At 37.3% G+C, this 21,057-nt stretch overlaps 1 protein-coding gene across 1 annotated transcript in view; it reads right to left on the bottom strand.

Annotated features, from left to right (window-relative positions):
* Nucleotides 1–21,057, bottom strand: part of PDE10A (phosphodiesterase 10A) — a 305,951-nt gene that overhangs the window by 56,741 nt on the left and 228,153 nt on the right. The window contains 3 exon segments of the mRNA XM_036871540.1: nt 10,608–10,794; nt 12,138–12,230; nt 14,664–14,806. Coding sequence (XP_036727435.1) covers nt 10,608–10,794; nt 12,138–12,230; nt 14,664–14,806 — 423 coding nt within the window.

Below are 21,057 nucleotides of genomic sequence, written 5' to 3'. Positions count from 1 at the left end.
AGCTTAATTCTTGGTGATCTCAAAGTCCTCTAGTCCGGGGAGTTTGAAAAATGTTCGACTGTAAAGTTCTTTACTGGTAAGATAAATTTAAAGACGCACGCATAATAAACGTATACTCCTTCAGCAATTATATGCACATGCACTGTGCTAATATATTGTTTATATTATGAAACAAACTAAAATAGAAATTTAAAAAGATAAAAATAAAAAGTACATATTTTTAAAATACTTAATTTACTTAGTAAACAAGACTCTTTTTGTTCATACTAAACAATTATATATTTTGAAATGAAGCACTGTAATTGTATGTTATCAACTGTCAAGTTTTTTTCTTTACTACTTTGTGAGATGGTGGCGTCAAGTTTAATACTTAGAAACAGTTGTACTATTGGAGAAGAATATGCCAAAAAGTATGCGGATCCAGATGGAATAAAGGGAGTATTGACTGTTCTTAAATATCACACTTACAGTTTTGCTCCCTAATGACTAATATTTTTGACTGAAATTCAGATAAATTTCCATTCTCCCTGATGTAAATCAGTTAATCTTGCAAACTAATCAGTTGCATCTTTATATATTACCAATCAGGTTCAAAACCAATGACACTCAATGAAATTATTCATGGGGAAGATTTTAATAAATTAAAAGCTGTTTCATAAAATAAAATTTTTTAAAAATTCAACTTTTGAAGACAGAGAGGGAAAAGGAAATAAAAAACAGATGGAACAAACAAAACAAATAACAAGTTGATGGACTTATACCTAAACATAAAATGTGCCTGGTCTCAATATCCCCATTAAAAAAGAAAAGGTTATCTGATTGAATAAAACAGCAAAACCCCAACTCATGCTGTTTACAGGAATCCTACTTTAAATATAAAGACTCAACTAGGGTAAAAGTAAAAGGCTGAAAAAGATATTTAACATTTAACATCAGTCTAGAGAAAGTGGGAATGGCTGTACTTGTATCAAATAAAGTAGATTTCAGAGCAAAGACTATTACCAGGGATAAAGAAGATCATTTCAAATGATAAAGGGGTCAGTTCATCAGGAGAACATCATACTCCTAAACGTATATGGTCGGTTGGTTTTCAACAAGGGTGCAGAGGCAAGTTAGTGGAGAAAGAAGAGTCTACACAACAAAGGGAGCTGGATCAACTGGGCACCGGTAGGCCAAATAAACAAATAAATGTTGACCCTTACCTTGTACCATATACAAAAGTTTACTCAAAATGTAAAACTATAAAACTTCTAGAAGACAACATAGGAGAAAATCTTTGTGGTCTTAGGTTAGGCAAATATTTCTTTGATACAATGCTGAAAGTATGATCATAAAAAGAACAAATCATAAATTAGACTTCTTCAAAGTAAGAACTACTCTTAGAAACTGTTAGGAGAATGACAAGCCAAACACTGGGAGCAAATATTTGCAAATAAGCAATCTGATAGATGAGTTGTATCTAGAACATATAAAAGAACTATTAAAACTCAATAAAAAAAAAACAGACAATCACAAACAAAAAATAGGCAAACGATTTGAGAAGATACTTCACCAAAGAAGACATGGAGATGGCAAATGTGGAGAAACTGGAACACGCACAATGATACTGGGAATGTACAACCACTTTGGAAAACGGTTTGGCAGTTTCTTAAACATCCCCTCACCGGATGACCCCACCATTCTAGGGATTTACTCCAGGGAAATTAAAGCGTATGCCCACGCAGAGACGTGTGCAGCTTTATTTGTAACAGGCAAAAATGAAATAGCTCAAATGTCCATCAATAGGTGACTAAATAAACAGCTCACATCCATTCAATGGAATACTCAGTAATAAAAAAGAATGAACTATGTACACACGCAATGTCATGGATGAATCTCAAAATAAGTGTGGTAAGTGAAAGAAGCCAGGTAAAAAGGAACACAGATTTTATGATTCCAATAATAAAAAATAGTTCTAGAAAATGCAAAGTAAGTTATAGAAAGTAGGTCAGTGGTTACTTGAAACTGGGGGATGAAGATGGGGAGGGTCCCATGGGAGGGATCACAAATGGGCCACAGAAACTTGAGGGGGTGATGGGTACATCCGTCATCTTGATGTGATGCTTGCACTGGGCTGTGTGCATATACACCTGTCAAACTGTATGCTCTAAACGCACGCAGTTCACTGGATATTTATAAACCCCAGTAAAGTTTTTTTAAAAAGTTTGCTCCCAGTCTTTGTAAAGGTATGTGATAATTTGAATACGTGACACATCAATTTCAGCAAAAAAAGTCACATGAGGGTGATGAAAACATCCGTTTTCAAAGTACTCTCTTTATGGCATGAGTTTATTTGGAAAAGCAATTATCTTCTTTTTCAGTGTTAATGTTACTTGCAATTTGAAAGTTCAGATTAAATGCTTATTTCTTTGAATATGTCTTCTAAGTAACAAGACATTGTCATTTGTCTTCAGAAAAGATCAGCAATTTGGAGTTACCTTTTTGTGAAAGAAATATGTGTAAATAATCAGTGAATTTAATAACTATTCCAAGTGCTTTGCCTCATAGCAGCAAATCCTTGGTAGTACAATGGAAATGAATGTACACTGCAAAGCTGTCCTCCTGATACGGTTGAGGAAAAGCCAGGATGGGGCTTAAAAGTGCAGGCTGGACACCACTGTCACCTCTTCCTCCTTGTAGAAGGCCCACTCTGTCACAGGGGACTCCACACCCTGGACAAGACACAATGACCTGACGCATGAACTGGATGAAAGCTCCATCCGTGTATGACCAATCAAGAAACTGTAGTTTCTTTAATGTCATTTACCTAAAAGAAGTTCTCACATTTTCCTCCTACCCCTCAATGGACTGTCACTTGCCTTCCACTCGAGATGATACTGTAGGTTGTTGTAGGAGGGTGAACAGTCAACAGGAATTACTCAGTATTTACCGTGATTCGGTATTACCTGTTATTCAGTGTAATTCTATGGGGGGGTGCTAGTAAAAGTAGCTATTATACGTTAGGCAGCAAAATAATACTGCTATTATAGTCATTAATACTAGTGAGCACTAACTCTGTGGCAGGCAGTGTTCTAAGTGCTGTGCATGCACTACTTCACGTAACTCTCACAAAAATCCTGTCATTTATCATTTTACAAGCTTATGACCTCCAATTAGAATAAGCTATATTTTTATTTATTATTTTTATTTATAAACTTATATTTATAGTTTCAATAAATTTATAATGTTTACAGTATATAAATTATTCAATTTAGATTTATTTATTTATTTTATTTTTATTCTATTTTGTAGTCAGTGTAGGGAAGTAACATGCATTTTAACTTTACGGCAAAAAATAGTTAGTTTTGGCAAATTTTACAGCTACTTTGGTCCCCGTTTTCTAAATGCCCTTCAATATGAATAGTAGAAAATAATATAATGTAATATTATTAGTGAATGATTTTACCGTATTCATCCTACTGCAAATTATGAATGAAGGAGAAAACCACGCTGTCTAAGCTGATTTTGCATGAACTGCCTATGACAGCTGAGGAATTAATCTTGGGCTCACCGTCCAGATGGAAGAGACTGCAAGCAGAGGTGGCTGCCATTTATTCTGATGGTGTTTCAATCTTAGGCTCTAGGATATGGAAAAGTCACAACAGACAGAAGAAAGAGGACCTGGAAACGGGAATATAACCTAGCATATTTCTACCACATGGTAAAAATACCACCACTTATAATTTTATAAAATGGCATCCCTAATTATTGGCATCCAAGAATACTTAGTGATGCTTCAGAATGTTTTTCTTGTGCCTATTTCTACAATATTCATCACTATGAGTAGGCACGGTGCTGTCTGGAGGACGTCCTAATATTATTGACGTCATGACAGGCCTGGAATCACTTAAAGGTAAAGCAACTAAGAACCAGACTCCGCATCACCTGCCTGGGTTGAATCTCCTCTCCGACGTTCACTAACGGTACACCTTTAAGTAAGTTACCTTATTCTCCGTGCCTCAGTCTCGCAGGTACAGACTGTGGACACTGCAGTACCCAAGCCAGGAAGAATACGCGGGTTCAGCGCAGTAACGCACTTAAGGAACTGAGGACAAACTCGGGCAAAGGCCGTTAAGCTCTCAGTGCTGTTGGCAGCTACAATCTGCTCATCTTGGACGACACCGGCACTGTCGCCGCTCCGTTTGGCTCCTTGGTGTCTCAGTCTGGTGAAGGATTCTTGAGCGGCAGAGGCGTCTGTGCTGTCTTGCAAGTGCCGACTATGCACATCGCCTCGCAAGTCTGCGCTCAGTACGTCATGCGGGAGCTTGAGAGAGTCCGCAGTGGGAGCCCGCACTCCACAGAAACTGGGAAACGCTACAAATAAGGCCTCTTCTTGGGGAGAGAGCAGGCTTTACCAGCATGCCACTGGGTATGGGCAATCCACAAGATAAAAGTAACTTAACTTCTGCCCTTATAAACTGTGTGCTCTTTTCCCCTTTCTACGCAATTCACGTTTCCAACCTGATTGACAAAATATTTGCTAGAGTACAAATTTTCAATATGATGTCTGTCAACAGCATTAAGCGATATCGTTAATAAAATTAATTTGGTCCCCTAAATAAACCTAAAATGAAAGACACACTACACAGGGGTGTGAGCAAGGAACCCTGGGCTATGTATTTAGTGGCATAAAACAGTGCTGCAGTGGGCGAGAGAAACACCAGACCCAGCAGAGGCTGTGCTTCGTGGTCTGGGACTTGAAGGCCTGTGTGGGACGAGGGACCTCGCTGTGGCTACTGAGACCAGTTACTGAACTGAGGACTCTGTGAAGGTCACGTAGGTCTCCCGCAGGGCAAGTAATTCCGGATCAATTTGAGTAAATAAGTAAAGATCAAGTAAATAAGTAAATGAATGCATGGATGAATAAATCCAAGAAAGAAGAGACCAACACAAGGAAACATCAACAGATTTACGCCCCCTAAGAACTGAGTTGATAAAAAAAGAATTGAGTGATTAAAGGTATACTGTTGAAAAAATACACCATGTGATGTGTGACTTCCTTTGCCTGCACGGTTATTCTAGTTTATGGAAACCACAGCACCAAATGCAAAGCGATGATATTTTTTCCTTGACCAAATCCTAGGTAGAAGTGTTTACAACGCTGTCGTTCTCAAAGACAAGTGAAGCACAGCATAGCCAGGGCTCCAGAGCCAGGCGTACACACATGCAGAGCCTGGCTCTGTCACACACTTGCTGTGAGACCTTCCGCAAATCGCTTAAACGCTACGTGTCCATTTTTCCTCCTGTCAAGTGGAGCTAATGATACTCACTCAGGATTGTTGTGGGACTAATGAAACGAGTTTTTATACGTAAAGTGTCCAGAATAGTGCCTGTCCCAGAGTCAGTGTTACATCGATTGAGAGGACTTCTTATATTAGAGTCACCTTAATAGTCACCTTCTTGTAGAGAAAAGACACGCAGTACTTGGTGGTTGAATTCAGGAATGAATAAAGTTTGGACCATTTATTAAATCTGTTCCTAGCCAATTGGTTTCATTTTAATAATGATTTTTTCCACCTTCCTTTAATGTTAAATGTCTCTCGATTCAAAATGTACATAGCTAATCTGCTTTTAAAGGACTCCTTTTTTCTAGGCAAAGGACATAACAGGTATTTACTATCCTGTTAGCTTTTTTGCATCATATCAAATTGTTTCTTTAAAATCACAAGTATGAGTAAATTAATTGACTCTTTTAGTTTTAAAAATCTCTTTCACTCTTTTTAAAGGGTTACCGTTCCATTGACAGTACTATCAATTATCTGTCAAAAATAAAATAGAGATGTCGCCAGTCAGAGACGTGCCCCTTTAATCCAATAAAAGGGGTATAACCTAAGAGATCTACAGAGGAACTAAAGAAGAATGAAGACATATGCCTCCCGGACAGGCCTTTCACTCAAACAAGACCACTGAGCTGAACAATAAGGGATGCTCTTACATTATCACATTCAGTATTAGAAGCCTTTTACATGTGGTAAAATGCTCCTGTTAAGGATATAATAATCTGTTCGGGAGCAGAAATATTTGAATTTCCCAGGACCAACCTGTTTAATCTGACTTAGTAGCCAGCGATTACAAGGCACTTCACACTGCACAACGCTTCTTCATATTTGCGATCTAAACAAATATTCATGTATATTCTCTAGAAACAAGTAGAACATTGAGGTAAAGCAGGGAGCCATGGATATGATTAATTGCTTGGGACAATGCTAATACAAGTTTTTGTTTTTAACTAATCTTCATAAGATGCTTGGGGAAAAAAATGTTCAAAACTGCGAAGCAGACTTGCTCAAAGAAACATCACGTAAGCGCCCGAGTGAGGACTGGAATCCAGGTCTTGGTCTTTACCCTAGAGGTCTATGATCTGACATCCTCAGCTGAAGAAAGCGCTGAGAAACTCTCTTGTAAAGAAACCAACTGCTGGCTTATTGAAACTGACATAAATTGGGAGTTGTCTGCTTTTTCTTTTTTCTTTAGAAGGATGCTTGCTTCAACAAAGCAAGTATTACTTTAAAGAAGGTATGTAAATTGGTCTTTTTTCTGAATTGGAACAGAAATAACCCCAGACTGGAAGGCCAGGGGAAGGGAAGCGGAGAAGAGGAGGTACCCTGAAGCTGCAGCGTCAGAGGCTGTTACTCTTTCTGAGTTGGAGAAACTCTCAAAAACTATGTAATTTTTTTAAGCTTTCATGAGGAGAAGAAATATTGCAGTTAAAAAAAGTGGTGATTAACTCCACAGAGAGCTGAAGCTGCATTACTTGGATTTCAACATGCACCTTCAAGGCAACCAGCCCTGGGTCTGCTCAGCCTGGGAGAGTTTTACATCCGGAGCCTGTTAGCAGGTGATGACTTACTACAACCGTGGCACATACACTACCGGTCATTGTTGGAGAGCACAAATAGTTTTGGTGAGTTTCAAAGTGTTTATAAAAATTACAAGTCTGTTTCACTACAAACGAACTCCACTAACTTTACCCTAAATAATCAACGTAAAAATAGAATGCCTGTTAACTTATTCATGACTTTTCAGAAGGAGTGTTAATTTTCTTGTTTCAGTTTGGTATTCAGCTTGGTATAATCATTTAATCGTGACTGAGTCCAGGTTTCATGATGCAACAATCAGTGTTCAGAAGAGATTTGAACCCACTGGGCTAGCTCATCTCACAGCACAGCTGAATCAACTCCATAGTACTGAAACTGACATTTATGTATTCTGGCAAGTACACGGTAATTCTTCAAGGGATACATGAAGACATGGATAGATTATAAGAAGATCAATTTCCACCGCCTTAACTTTCACACGTACATTTACCTAAAAATGACCTTTTCCCACATCCCATTTCAAATCACCCCTTTCTCAAATTGCACTAATACAAAGACCTCTTAAAGCAAAGAGATAATTTAAAATTTAAAATGTTGGTGTTAATAAGGTCTAAAAGTGGTTTCTAAAGCTTTCATAAGACACTGAAGGTGGACCTAAATAAATTTTCAGCTGATAAATCATTAAAAATAAATTTTGATGATAGAATTGTCAGTACTTTTCGGCCTCTTAGCTCAGGTGGCGTTCAGATTAAGAGTAATTGCCATAATAAAACGCTTCCTGTTCCCATCTACCCAAAATGCACACAATTCTTATGGTTTCCCTAAAAATAAAAGCGACAAGTACAAATAAAACTGACGCTGAGTAGTAGGGGCCACATTTCTCAAGGTCAAAGAACAAAGTTCCAAAGATGGAAATGAAATGGCTGGAAGGAATTCTGTGGCGTTAAAAGGAGGTATTGGTATGCAGAGAGAGAGAGAGAGAGAGCACAAAGGATATCGAGGCTTATGTGTAAACTCTCTTCTAAAATAGTGAAAAGAGGGGCAAGGACGTTTCAGTGGAGAAACTAGGCAGATGCCTCCGAAACAGAGTGGTAAAGGTCAACATCACCAGCAATGGGCCACGAGCCTTCCCACAGTGGGTGCCACGAGAACACAGCATCTGTGATAGTCCTGTCAAATGATAACCTTGATGCAGTCATGAGGAAATGCCAGACAAAACCCCAATAAGAAACACTCTGCAAAACACCAGCCCATACACTTCAAAAATGCCCAGCTCATGAAAGACAGAGTAAGGAAGGGTTCCAGATTAAAGGAGATTAAAGGGGTCTGTAGATTAGACAACAGTACAGTACCTGTGAGGGGCTGAATTGTGTCCTCCCCCAAATTCATATGCTGCAACCCTACTCCCCAGTACCTTAGATGTGACTGTGCTTGGAGATGGGGACTTTAAAGCAGTGATTAAGGTAAAATGTGGTCGCTAGGGTGGGCCCTAACCCAACATGACTTGTGTTCTTGTAAGAAGAGGAAAGTGGAACAGAGACTTGCACAGAGAAAAGACCACGTGAAGACACAGGGAGGAGGAAGGCGTCCATAAGCCACGGAGAGAGGCCTCCAAAGACACCAAACCTGCCAGCACCCTCACCTTTAACTTCCAGTCACCTGAACTGTGGACAAATAATGTTCTGTCCTTTGACCCACCCAGTCTGTGGTATTTGTTATGGCGGTCCTAACAAACTAACACAGTACCGAGGTGAATTTCTTTATTTTTAATTATGCAGTAGAAAAAGAAGACGTCCTTGTTTGTAAAAAATACAAACTGAAGTATTTAGGGGTTATGAGACATACTGTCTGAAACATACTCTCAAATGTATCAGAGAAAAATGATACCTATGAATGAAAGAGAGGGAAGGAGAAAGAAAGAATATCAAAGCAAAAATGCTAATATATTCACATTTAATATATTATCATTTGGGGGAGCACGGGTAAAGGTATAAGGGAATCCTTTGTATTATTTTTGCGACTTTGCTTTCTGCCTGAGATTATTTCAAAATAAAAAGTGTAAAAAATTTATGGCAAGCCTAGTTTCATTCTAATGATAGGTAAAATTTAAGAATGGGTACATTAACTATTTTTGTTCTAAGCCACAGCCATCTCATTAAGAAACAACAGTTTCCAATAATGTGTACTTTTCATTTTTGATAATTATCAAAATTTAATAACATGGTTGCTTTGATCACATATATAGTAATAATGACATAATACTATAGGTCAAAATTAATTTGTAATCCTTCTTATACATGTTTGTTTTAGACTATTATCCTAGGGTAATTAACAAAATAAAGCATAAAATATATTAGAATAAACTTTTGTGGCATAATAGAAGCACATGCTCAAAGAGAGAAAAGAATGATGCTAAATTTTTCAGTCGTAAGAGCTAGTCATTGTGTTTTTTAACTGGACTATAGTAAATGTCAAGTTGTTCTAATACATAGGTTCCATCGAATACATTTAAAAATGATGAAAATCAATATTTAGAATATACTGGAAGTTACATTCTCTGAAACTTTTAAACTAAACAAAACAAATGTAGGGAATTCCCTGGCGGTCCAGTGGTTAGGACTCCACGTATTCACTGCCAAGGGCCCGGGTTTAATCTCTGGTCATCAACTAACATCCCATAAGTTGAGTGGTGTAGCAAAAAAAAAAAAAAAGTATACTGTCATTATTTTTATTTATGAGGAGATACATAGGTACAGAAAGTGTTTGAAGTAAGAAGTATCTGACAACTGCACTAGTTTATTTCGCATGGGCCGAGTAACAATAAATATCCCCATGAGAGGGCCCAGGTGGTGCAGAGAGGGGACGGGAGCTCTTACTAAACAGCACTAATCGCATTGTAAACAGTTATCCCTAGTCACCAGAGTATTATTTTTTTTTGCCATTTTTGTTTCTCTTTTAACTGTTTCCATTAGTTATATGCTTTCTCCTATGGAACTCCGTTCTATTTCCAAAAAGACAGTTTCTCTAAACTACTAAGGTGATAATTCCCATTTATGTTGATTTGGCTTTATAAAAGGTTACTAAAATTTTCCTTAACTTCAAAATTCCAGTGATGTCATTAGAGGATTACTAGAGTTTATAGAATACTAAATGTTTAATTCATTTAAAATATAAAAATTTAAAAGACAGATGATACGTTCAACTGTTTTAAAGTGAGACTTCATAAAATAAATGGGCCTCATCTTATTATTCAGTAAACAGGGTTGGGCTGTTGTGAGGATTAAATGAGTTAACATCTACAAGGCATCTGACAAACGTGCTGAGTGGCTGCCTCACTTTTCCTCACAAAGGAAACTTTCCTGGCGGGTGTTAAGACATGAGTCATTACTCTCTTTTTGTGTACAAGAGTCTCAAGTGCGGTACAAGTGGCAAACGCTAAGGGTTTGGATAACCCCCTCGTGCACATCAGTAGATTATCAGGAAATGTAAACCTTACATTCGAACATTTTACCCTTAGGTTAACTTCATTTTTCTTTTTAACAAATTCACACACTGAGATAAATGTAAAAATTAGGAGATTTTTTTTCTTCCAAGGCATTTTAAGGTATTTCCTAAAACATGCACAACCAGGAATCGCTGTTTGGGGTTTCTAAAAGAAGTGGGAAAAAAAAAACCAAAAAAACTTTTATTTAAAAGGTTATAAAATTTAATATTGAGTAGTAAGAAAGGTGTTTAAAAAGTATTACTTACATTGGCACAGTGTAAGGCTAAAGCACAAAAAACAGCAAACATTTTGAAGTTGTTTTCGTCCGTCTTAGAGAAGGCACTGCCGCTGATTTTGTTCACCATCTGCACCACGCCGATCACGCTGCCCCGACTCACGATGGGCATGCACAGGATGTTCCGGGTCGTGTAGCCTGTGTACAGGTCCACCTCTCTGCGCAGGAGTCAAGGAGCAAGACGACAGAAGAAAGAACAGGCAGAAGAAAATAAACCACACGTTCTATCGTAAATCTCAACTCAGTTTTGCTTCTCCTACAATTGACTGTTATGGAACTGCTAGCGTCTAAATTCAAAGACAACGTGACATTTGCAAGTGTTTTATTAAAACCTTCTCAAAAATATTCTAACGAATTTGTTCCGTTTTCAAGAGAGTTTTTCAGAACAGTCGTGTATATTTTGCAAATATTTTCTCACAATCTGTCGCTTGCCTTTTCAGGTTCTTAATAGTTGATCCATACATTTTTATATAAAGGCTTTATATAAGGATACGTAAATATTTTCAATATTTAAGTACTTTAATAGCAAGTTTGTTCCTTTAAGAAAAAACCTGAGATTTTCAGCATACTCTTCACGTATTGATGAAATCTATTACGAGGATACAGCTGTGTTTATATGAGAGTCATGAATATCTGACATTGATCAATCAGACGCCTGAAAAGCCTCCTGTTGCCTATGGTATTTGTCTCTTGAAGGAAGCCCAGTGTCTGAATGCACAGAGCACTGCTGCCAAGACATGTGAGCCATTACTTTCAGTGGCCAGAGCGTCAACCTTGGGATTTCAATTTTGAGACATTTATTAAAATAGAATGATATAAACTCGTTTCTAGTTCTCCAAAGACACTCAAAACAAAATAAAAAATCTTTATAAGCAATCCTAATATCCACTTCAATAATATCCAATAAAGGCTGCAACTTTTTGAGTTCCTACTTTGTGTCATATAAAGTTGCCAGACCTTTTATGAATATTTTAAAAATCTTGAAATCCTAATCTTAAAAAAAACCCTACAAAATAGGTATTACTGTGCCCATTTTAAAGATGAGAAAACAACTGAGGCTCCAGATTAAGTAACTTACTCCAGGTCATTCTAGAGCCAATAAAGGACAGAACCAGGATTCAAAACAAGTACTTTTATCACTATGTGTTACAGCCTTTGAAGGTATTGTTTGATAAAGAATATGCTCAGGACAAAATGATGACACTATAATGAAGAAAAGTAACTTTATACATTTAAACTCTTGCTTTTTAGTTATTTTTATAACATTTCAAACCCCTGCAGCTGGAGATGATGAATGGTTTAGAATCCATCATTTTATATTGATAAATACCTGAAAACACTGACTACTGATAATAAGCTGGTTCAAAGACAGTATAACAGCACCAAGTGGGAAAAAAAAAAAATTGAGTTGGGACATGAAGAACTAGGGCTCTACCTCAGCGGCTTCGGCCAAGCGGGACCGGAAAGGAGAAGCCGACGGAGGACACAAACTCCTCCTTACCTGTTAAAGCGTGGGTCAGCATAGGCATCTGGAATGTTCAGGACTTCCCCTGTTCTTGCCACTTGACCAGCAATTCCTTTCTCAATTGAGAATCTGCACATATAAAAAAGAGGAACGTGGTAATTAAAATACAGATGTTGTAAAGTAATTTGAGACATTTCAGCACCACCAAATACTGAATAAAACAGATTGTTTTACTTTAAAGGCTTGTATTAATTTTACATTTACATACTCTAAATCATGTTACTATAAAATACATAAAGGTAAAGCATAAAAACACTGCATAGTAACCACTTGAGAACCTTGTTTTAAGATATAATTCACGATGTATTAAATTATACCGAAACACAAGCTGAAATTGAAAAATTAACTAGCATTCTCCTGCACTGACCAATAATAATCTTTTATATTTGCAAAATACCTTATAATTTACAAGATGCTTCAACATAAATTGTCTTAATTAATTCTCACTGTGAACTGAGACCCATATGGGTTCAATAACTTGCCAACACTCTTAAAATATGAGTGACACAATAAAAACAAGAATGCAGGTCAACACCAGGGTATGTTCCACCACACATATAACCAAAACCACAGGTTATCTGTGATCTTTGAGATACAGGACTTGAATTTTAAGGCATTTGCAATACAACTACTATACCAAAATAATACAATTTACATCTTGTAGTATTTTTACTCCTCTAATTTGTTAAACTTAAAATCAGCCAAAATACAGGCATTATCTCATTACACTTAAATATGTTTTGATATCTAATATCAGCATTTTTATACATAAATATATTCTAACACAACACTGTAAAGCAATTATACTCCAATAAAGATGTTAACAAAATATTCTTATATTTATAAATAGTTTTCTCATTACGATATTATAATCAAACATGGATTCATTCAAAATTTAGTTAAGATGATTACAATCACAATATCTACATATTTCAATAGCTCAAAAATTACTTTCATAATATTACGTTTTCAGCATTATAGAAAATAATCATTATTGAAATAAAGCTCCACCCTAAGGATTTCCCTAAGGAAAATTCAAAAGAGAATTGACACCAAAGAGAACTAACTTTCTTAAAACACCAAAAAGTGAACCCAACCTTGTGCTGCATAAAATGCAAGGCTGTTTTCGCCCCGCTTTTCTTGCGCTTTGAACAACATGACCACAACAAATTAGAGTGCCTTGAGCAAAGCATCAGAATCCACTTCATGGTTTACGCTTATTTTCTTGGTCTAGGAGTAGCTCGGTGTGGTTTGCTACCTTCGGTCAGTGGAAGCCGTAACTGAGGGGCCAGTCCTCACATAAATGGCTGGCATCGCTCGGTCAGCCGAGAGAGCTACAGCCAACCGTATCCCCCTCACTGTTTTTCCCACACTTGTAAATACAGGCTCCCAAGTTAACTTCTTCAAAATGAGATCAATGCCAGCACTGTGAGGGAACACTCGAACCTTCAGCAAGAGAAATGACTTCACCTAAACGACTCTATCCAGACTGATCTACTGAGCTCTAAACAAACGAACAAAAACGAAAACAACTTTTTAAAAACCCTAAATGGTGCCTGTAAGTCAGAGTTATGTTGAGTATGGAATATAGGTTCTATTACCCCGGGACGATAGAATGGGAAGCACCCAGTGGTGGGCAGTAGTGAGGTCCAGTGCAGACCACATCCCATGTTTCCTTGTATGACAGACGGCCCAAGTGAATAGCAGTTCTTATTAATAAGGAACAGCATTTTACTAGCAAGTTTTAACTACCGAGGTACTTTAGAGTACTAGGCGGAAAAGTAGTTAAACAATATATATCAATATAAAGCAAAAGAAATGCAAATATCTAAAACAATACAATTTCTGAATGTTACACTTGATTCTTAGCAGTTCTGTGACAGTGCCCCTTGTAGGTGTCCAGACTGTCATAGGGCTGAGCCACCGCACCTCTACCAGCCAAACGCCATTCTGTTCACCTAAGTGACAACAGCTGCCACTTAAAGAACGAAGAAGGCTGCAGTTTCAAGATGCAACAAAAGTGTGCTCTGTGATCGATTAAGCCAACTGTTGGGGATAGAATAATGTGCTGAAGTTATCCAGTATACCAGGTCAACTTCCACTGTGGTCTGGACTCTGAGACAGCGCTATACGCTGGGAAGGGTGGGGTCCGGATTGTTTAAGCACACCTGCTCCTAGACACAGGAAACCTTGCAGACTCCAGGTGGGGTGCACCTTTACCTACCTGGCAGCACTAGTAAGTTTTTCCAACATGATTTCCAAAAGGACCGCCTCCGGAAGACGGCATTTCCAGGAGTGACGCTAAAGCTTCCTAGGCGCGGTTTCGCTGGCACTGCAAGGTCATTCCCAGAAGCACTACCTTCAGGAGGCGGGTCCTGGTGGGAATGATATCACAGTATGACAAGTGCTGTCAGCACACCTGTGAATAGGCACAGACAAGTGGGTCACCGAGCAGCTGCACAGCTGCCGTCACAGCAACCGACACGCTACTTCCAGCTGTACCTTATTTCTTTGGTCTTCTTGAAGACAGGTTTTCCTTCCTTTTCCTCTCCGATATCAAAAAGGTCTGAATACAACTCCTTGTTCTTATGGTCTACCTGGAAAAGGGCGCAACGATCGGCATTCACCAGGTTTTTTGCATATATCTAAAGGGAAACGGGAAAACAAGAGTAAGCCAATGAGAGATTCACAGAGTTTACAGGTGAACTTTATCAGAAATAAATATCAATTTCAGCTAGTCTATACTGTAACTGGGTAGGAAATTAGCATTATAATTCAATAAACATAGGCATATAAATACAAAAAATAATACTCTCTGTCACTGTCAAGGTGCTGACACTAGCAGGTGCTCTCCATCCATGCTGTGGGGGCAGATGTTGGAATATTACAACACTCCTGGGTGGGCTGGAAAGCAGCTACTGGCCTTTCTCCCTGAGAGCCTGTCTGCCACCCTGGCTAGTCTTCTAGAGCTTCTCAGGGCTCCCTGATGCCCTAGTCTGAGCCTCGTCAGCTCTCAGGCCAGCATCCGTTCTGACTGGCTGGTGTTTACAACATACCAGTTGTAAAAAATATGAAATGTGTGTCCGATAAGACACACAGTGTTCATATTTACATTAGCTGCATTTTATTTGCTGCGCTAATAATAATGTGTAACTATTAGTAAGTGTTTACTATGTGCCAGATAGTTTTTATAGACTTATGTGCATTAATTCACTTAATCCTCACAATAACAATATTAATTCAGGGGAAACTTAATCTCCATTTTACACATTAGAAAAACTGAGGCACAGAGAGGTAACTTAACTTGTCCACTATCACGTGGCTAGTGAACGGACCTGGTATTTGAACTCATACTAGCTGTTTCCATGGCCTATGCTCTTATATCAAACAAGCCTTACCATTTCTGAATGGAAAATTGTAGATTCATATTGTCATGCATTTGTTCATCAATTCCCTTCAACAAGTACGTCTTTAATGCCTAACATTTCTCACTGTCCCCAGTGGGCTGGGATTACAGTTATGCCACAAAAAATTGTATTTACCCATATTCAGAATTCTGGCAACTTCAAGATGATAGACATGAAATTATTGCTCAGAGAAAAAGAATTACTTCTCAGAGAAAAAGAGCCATCACAAAGTCTATGCAAAAGGGACATAGGCCACCTTGTGGCCAGAGGAAAACATATAATCTCATGTAAAAATACCTTATAGATTAAATTAAAAGAAATCAGAGTGGGTTAGGTACCCTGGTTCACTCTCATATTGCATCTTTGTCTTTCCTGCTATTATAAGCTGTACTCATTCACTCAGCAAACACTGGCTGTGCCTTATACGCCGTGGACCAAGTACTGGGCCTTATGAGTGTCAGAATTTCCAGGTGACCTGTCTCCGCCACAAGCCGACTGATGAGTTCCTCGGCAGTGGAAACTGCTTCCTTTTCCCCACAGTATCCCAAACGCCCAGAACCAGGCCTAGAGCAGAGGTCGGCTAAAGTCCACAGGCCATTTAAATCCACCCCATTGCCTGTGTTTGTAAATAAAGTTTCACTGGGACGGAGCCACGCGCATTCCTTTATGCAGGGTTCACAGTTGCTACAACAGCAGCGCTGAGTAGTTGCAACATAGTACGGCCCACGAAGCATAACACTTTACTACTGGCCCTTAAAAAGAACTTGCCAGCCCTTAGGTTAGAACATATAAGAACTCTCAATAAATACTTGAGGAGGAGGAACAACGTGAAGGTGGGAAGGGAGCTATGGGTGGCACTGCTGGCAAACCCAGAAACATCGCCCGTCTATTCTGCACACTCACGAGATCTTGAATTATTAAGTCATAATAAATTATCTACAGTGACATCTGCATCCTTAGTGGTCATGCTGGCTGCTTGATACTTGGGCACATACTTATGTCAATAGTTATAAAAATCTGGATGAAATGGACAATTTTCTAGAAAAAGGAAATGAATTCAGAAGGAGTTGAAAAATCTGAATGGAATCAGAATCATAAAGACAATTGAAATACTGTAAAAATAATTTATTCCCATAAAAGGCAGCAGGCCCAAATGATTTCAAATATGAATTACTTAAGAGTCTTCACAAATAAAGTCCCATCTAATTTAAGTTGTTGTAAGTTCAGACAGAACAAAACCTCTCCAGTTATTTTTACAACCCCTGCAATGTCACTGATACTAAAAATTGACAAAGATACTATAAAAAAGAAAATCACAGACCAATTTACCTTGGAAACAGAAGAAAAATTATAAATACAAATATTAGCAAGTCAAACTTAGGAATACATTTTTTAAAATTTCAATGTTTTAAAATTACACTCTATTCATAACTGTCCAGTATTGTAAAGTCTATTGTTATAGTTCATAAAGCAATAAAACAAAGGAGAAAAATCATATGATTGTCTTTATGGCTGTCAAAAAACATATGTAATGAAACTCAGTAATTATTCATGATAAAATTTTAGTGAAATGGGAATAGAAGAAAAAATATATATGTACATGTGTATATATCGGTATGCATACACATCCTGATAATATGTGAAAATATCAGTCTTCATAATACAAAATGATAAAATATCAGAATTAACCAGTTAAGGTTAAGACATTAAAGTTATGAACAAGACAAAGACATGTTATCATAATTACTAACACACAATTAGGTAAAAAAAAGCATGAGTATACATATTTGAAGAGACAAAAGTTTTACTGTTAGGTGACAATGTTACCGAGTATGTTGAAAAGTCAAGAAAATCGACTGAAAACAATTACATGCAATAAGAAAGACTTCTGTTTTAAGATGAGTGACTCTAAACACATGTTTACTTTTTCATTCTCCCCGAATATTAAACTTTCAGTTTGAAATGACATTCACATACTGGAAAAGAGTTAATAAAGAAATCCTAGGCATATTTTGGTAATATTTATGAACTCCAAGCCTCAGAAGGTCATTCTAAAAGCCATCCCCGCTCCTACACACACTCTCTCTCACACACGCACAGACACACACACACACACACACACATGCACACACACACACGCGCACACAGGTTTACTTACAAGCGGAAGATAATTTTTGACAGCAACAGAGGATTTAAAATTCAGTGGAAATATATCTTCAAATTTCTGAGGAAAACTTATTTTAAACTTAAAATTCTTTACCAAGTCAAACTAGCATTCAGTAATAAGGAAAAATAAAGACATTTCTCAAGCACACAGATGAGCTTGAGCAAAAATAAACAAATAGATAAATTCAAAAAAGCATGGGAAGACTTGGGGTACAAGAAAAGGTGATGAGCAAAGAAACCACTAAAACTATAATGAAGCTGTAAAATTCATTAGGAAATGATATGTAAGGAGTTACAGGTGTAATATAGAAAAGCTAATTAAAAAAAGACTTAAAATATCTGGTTGTGCCCCAAAAATATATAAGATTAAAATACAAAAAAGGAAGAAGTAAAATTATGCTGTGTTTTATCATGGACCACACATATGTGAGCTGGACAGACAGAAAAGGACATATTCCTGAAAACATAATTTGAGGTCCCAGGTCTGGCAATTATAGAAGTCTGAAATGTCAAGGTTTTCAGTGATAAGAGCCAAGAAATCCCTCCTTTTATTCTCTCAAACTAATCTGAGTTAGGTAGTTGACGTCTTTTGGCTTACACCAAAGAGTCCAAATTAAAAAACAAGCTCAAGGCAAGTCTGATTTGAGAGAGAGAGAGGGAGGGTGGGAGAAAATATTCATTAATTGAATTACAGATGAGGAAGGGAATTTAAGTACAGATCAGAAGAATATTTAAAGTGCCCTGAATAATCCACTAGGAAACTATTGGAAGTAATGACTTCATCAAGGTTGCGGGATACAGGATCAAAATATAAAAACCAATATTCATTTTACCAAGGCAATTCATTCTATTTTACCAAGGCAATTACCAAGGCAATTCATTTTATTTCTATATATTTTCAATGAAAAATGTGAAAATAAAATTAAGAACACAATTTCATTTCTAATAGAACTAAAAGATAAAATACCTAGGAATAACTTTACCAAAATAAGAGCAATACTTGTACTCTGAAAATTACAGAACAGTGTTGAAAAAAATTAAGAAGAGCTAAATAAATGGAAAACATCTCATGTTGATGTATTGGAAGTCTTAATATTATTAAGATGGCAATATTCCTCAAATTGATCTACAGAGTCAACAAAATCCCTACCAGAATCCCATCTGAATTATTTGTAGAAATTGACAAGCTGGTTTCTAAAATTTATATGGAATTGCAAGGGGCCCAAAACAGCCAAAAAAATAATTGAACATGGAGAACAAATTTGGAGGACTCACGCTTCCTGATTTCAAAACTTTTTATAAAGCAACAGTAATCAAGACATGGTGATACTGTCATTAAGCTAGACATATAGATCAACTGAATAGAACTGAGACCCTAAAAAGAAACCCATGTGTCTACGCTCACCTGATTCTAACAAGACCACATTTAAAGGGGAAATAATAGTCTTTTCAACAAATGGTACTGGTAAAACTGGATAGCTACATGCAAAAAAAATGAAGTTGGACCCTTACCCCATAAACAAAAATTAACTAACATAAGTCAAAACCCTAAATGTAAAAGCTAAAGCTATAAAACTCTTAGAAGAAAATATTGGAGTAAATTTTCATAATATCTGATATGGCAATGGATCCTTAGATATGACACCACAAGCATGAGCAACAAAAGAAAACAAAAGATAAATTAGACCTCATCAAAATTAAAACCTTTTGTGCTTCAAAAGATACTATCAAGAAAGTGAAAAGATAATACACAGATGGGAGAAAATATCTGCCAATCATACGTCACATAAGGGAGTGGTATCTATAATACATGATGAAATCTTAGAACATAATATTAAAAATTAAAGTAAAAAGCAGCCAATGAATCTGAATCTTTCATCACATGACAAGATGTTCAACATCATTAGTCACCAGGGAAATGCTAGTCAAAACCGCAAAACCGCAGTGAGATAGCACTTCACATCTACTATGATGGCAATAATCAAAAAGTAAGATAATAACCAGTGCTAGTGAGAACGTGGAGAAACTGGAACCCGTGTGCTGGTAGGAATGTAAAATAATACAAGTGCCACGGAAACAGTTTGGCTGTTCCTCAAAAAGTTAACCATAGAGTAACCGTATGACCTAGCAAATCCACTCTTACCTAAAACAACTGAAAACAGGTTATTAGAACTGAAAATTGTACCCAAATGTTCAAAAGAGCACTATTTGCATTAGCCAAAATGTGGTGATAAAGAGGTGATAGCTAAAATGGTATGAAGTTTCCTTCTGAAGTAATGAAAATGTCCTAAAATTGACTGGTGACGGTTGCAAATGTCTGTGAATATACTAAACACCACTGATTTAAACACTTTAAATGGATTAATTGTATCATACAGGAATTATATCTCAATAAAACTGTTTCTTAAAGTATAATATTAATAATACAAGAACCGGTCAACAGTGTTTCTTGTACTCCTTGTACAAGCTCTATGTTGATCCACATTATATCTACATATTTTCATATTCTTCTTAATACTTTTCATTGCTTTACAAATTCCTTAAATTGTGTCACAACCAAAGAGTTATTTTTTTTTTACTGTGCAATCAATTATTCTCTTTTTTTGTCCAAATACAGCTGAACCTTGAACACGGCAGGGGTTGGGGCACCGACCCTCTACACAGTCAAAAACCCCTGTATCACTTACATCACCCTCCACATACGCGGTTCCTCCGTATCCACGGTTCCACATCCGCAAATTCCACAACTGCAGATCGTGTAGTACTATAGTATTTAGTCCTGACAAAAGTCCACGCATAAGTGGACCCATTCAAACCCATGCAGTTCAAGGGTCAACTGTAAAATCATCAATGTAATTAATTACAGAAAGAATGTGTAAAAGTAATAACCCCTAATATTACCCTCAGTAAACTGTCTGTTTCTACAAGACACTGAGCATATCACACTCCATACCTGGCCTGCCATGGTATCAAAGAGAAATTGATCAGTGCACATCAGAAACCTGGAGATGAAAAAACCCTCGTTGCACAGTATTACTATATTTTGAGAAAGACCAGGAAAATGGGAAGAAGAAAGAACATTTATCAAAACAGACAACAGGGCATGAACGGCACCAAGCAAGCCAGCCTGGCACCCACGGGGTACACATGCACAGCACTTCGACTACCAGAAGCCACTTCCTCAGTGGAGTCTCTCCAGAGCACTAAAGCAGCAACGCTACATGTGACGGAAAAAAATTCTATTTCATATGGCTTTCAGCCACAGTTGCCTGTGAGTCTTCTAGAAGAGAGAAATAATTAAGACTAAAACTAAGTAGAATGAA

This window comes from Balaenoptera musculus, chromosome 12, assembly GCF_009873245.2.
Source record: "Balaenoptera musculus isolate JJ_BM4_2016_0621 chromosome 12, mBalMus1.pri.v3, whole genome shotgun sequence".
Lineage (NCBI taxonomy): Eukaryota > Metazoa > Chordata > Mammalia > Artiodactyla > Balaenopteridae > Balaenoptera > Balaenoptera musculus.
Note: the sequence above shows the minus strand (reverse complement) of the source record. Positions and strands in the feature narration are given on the sequence as shown.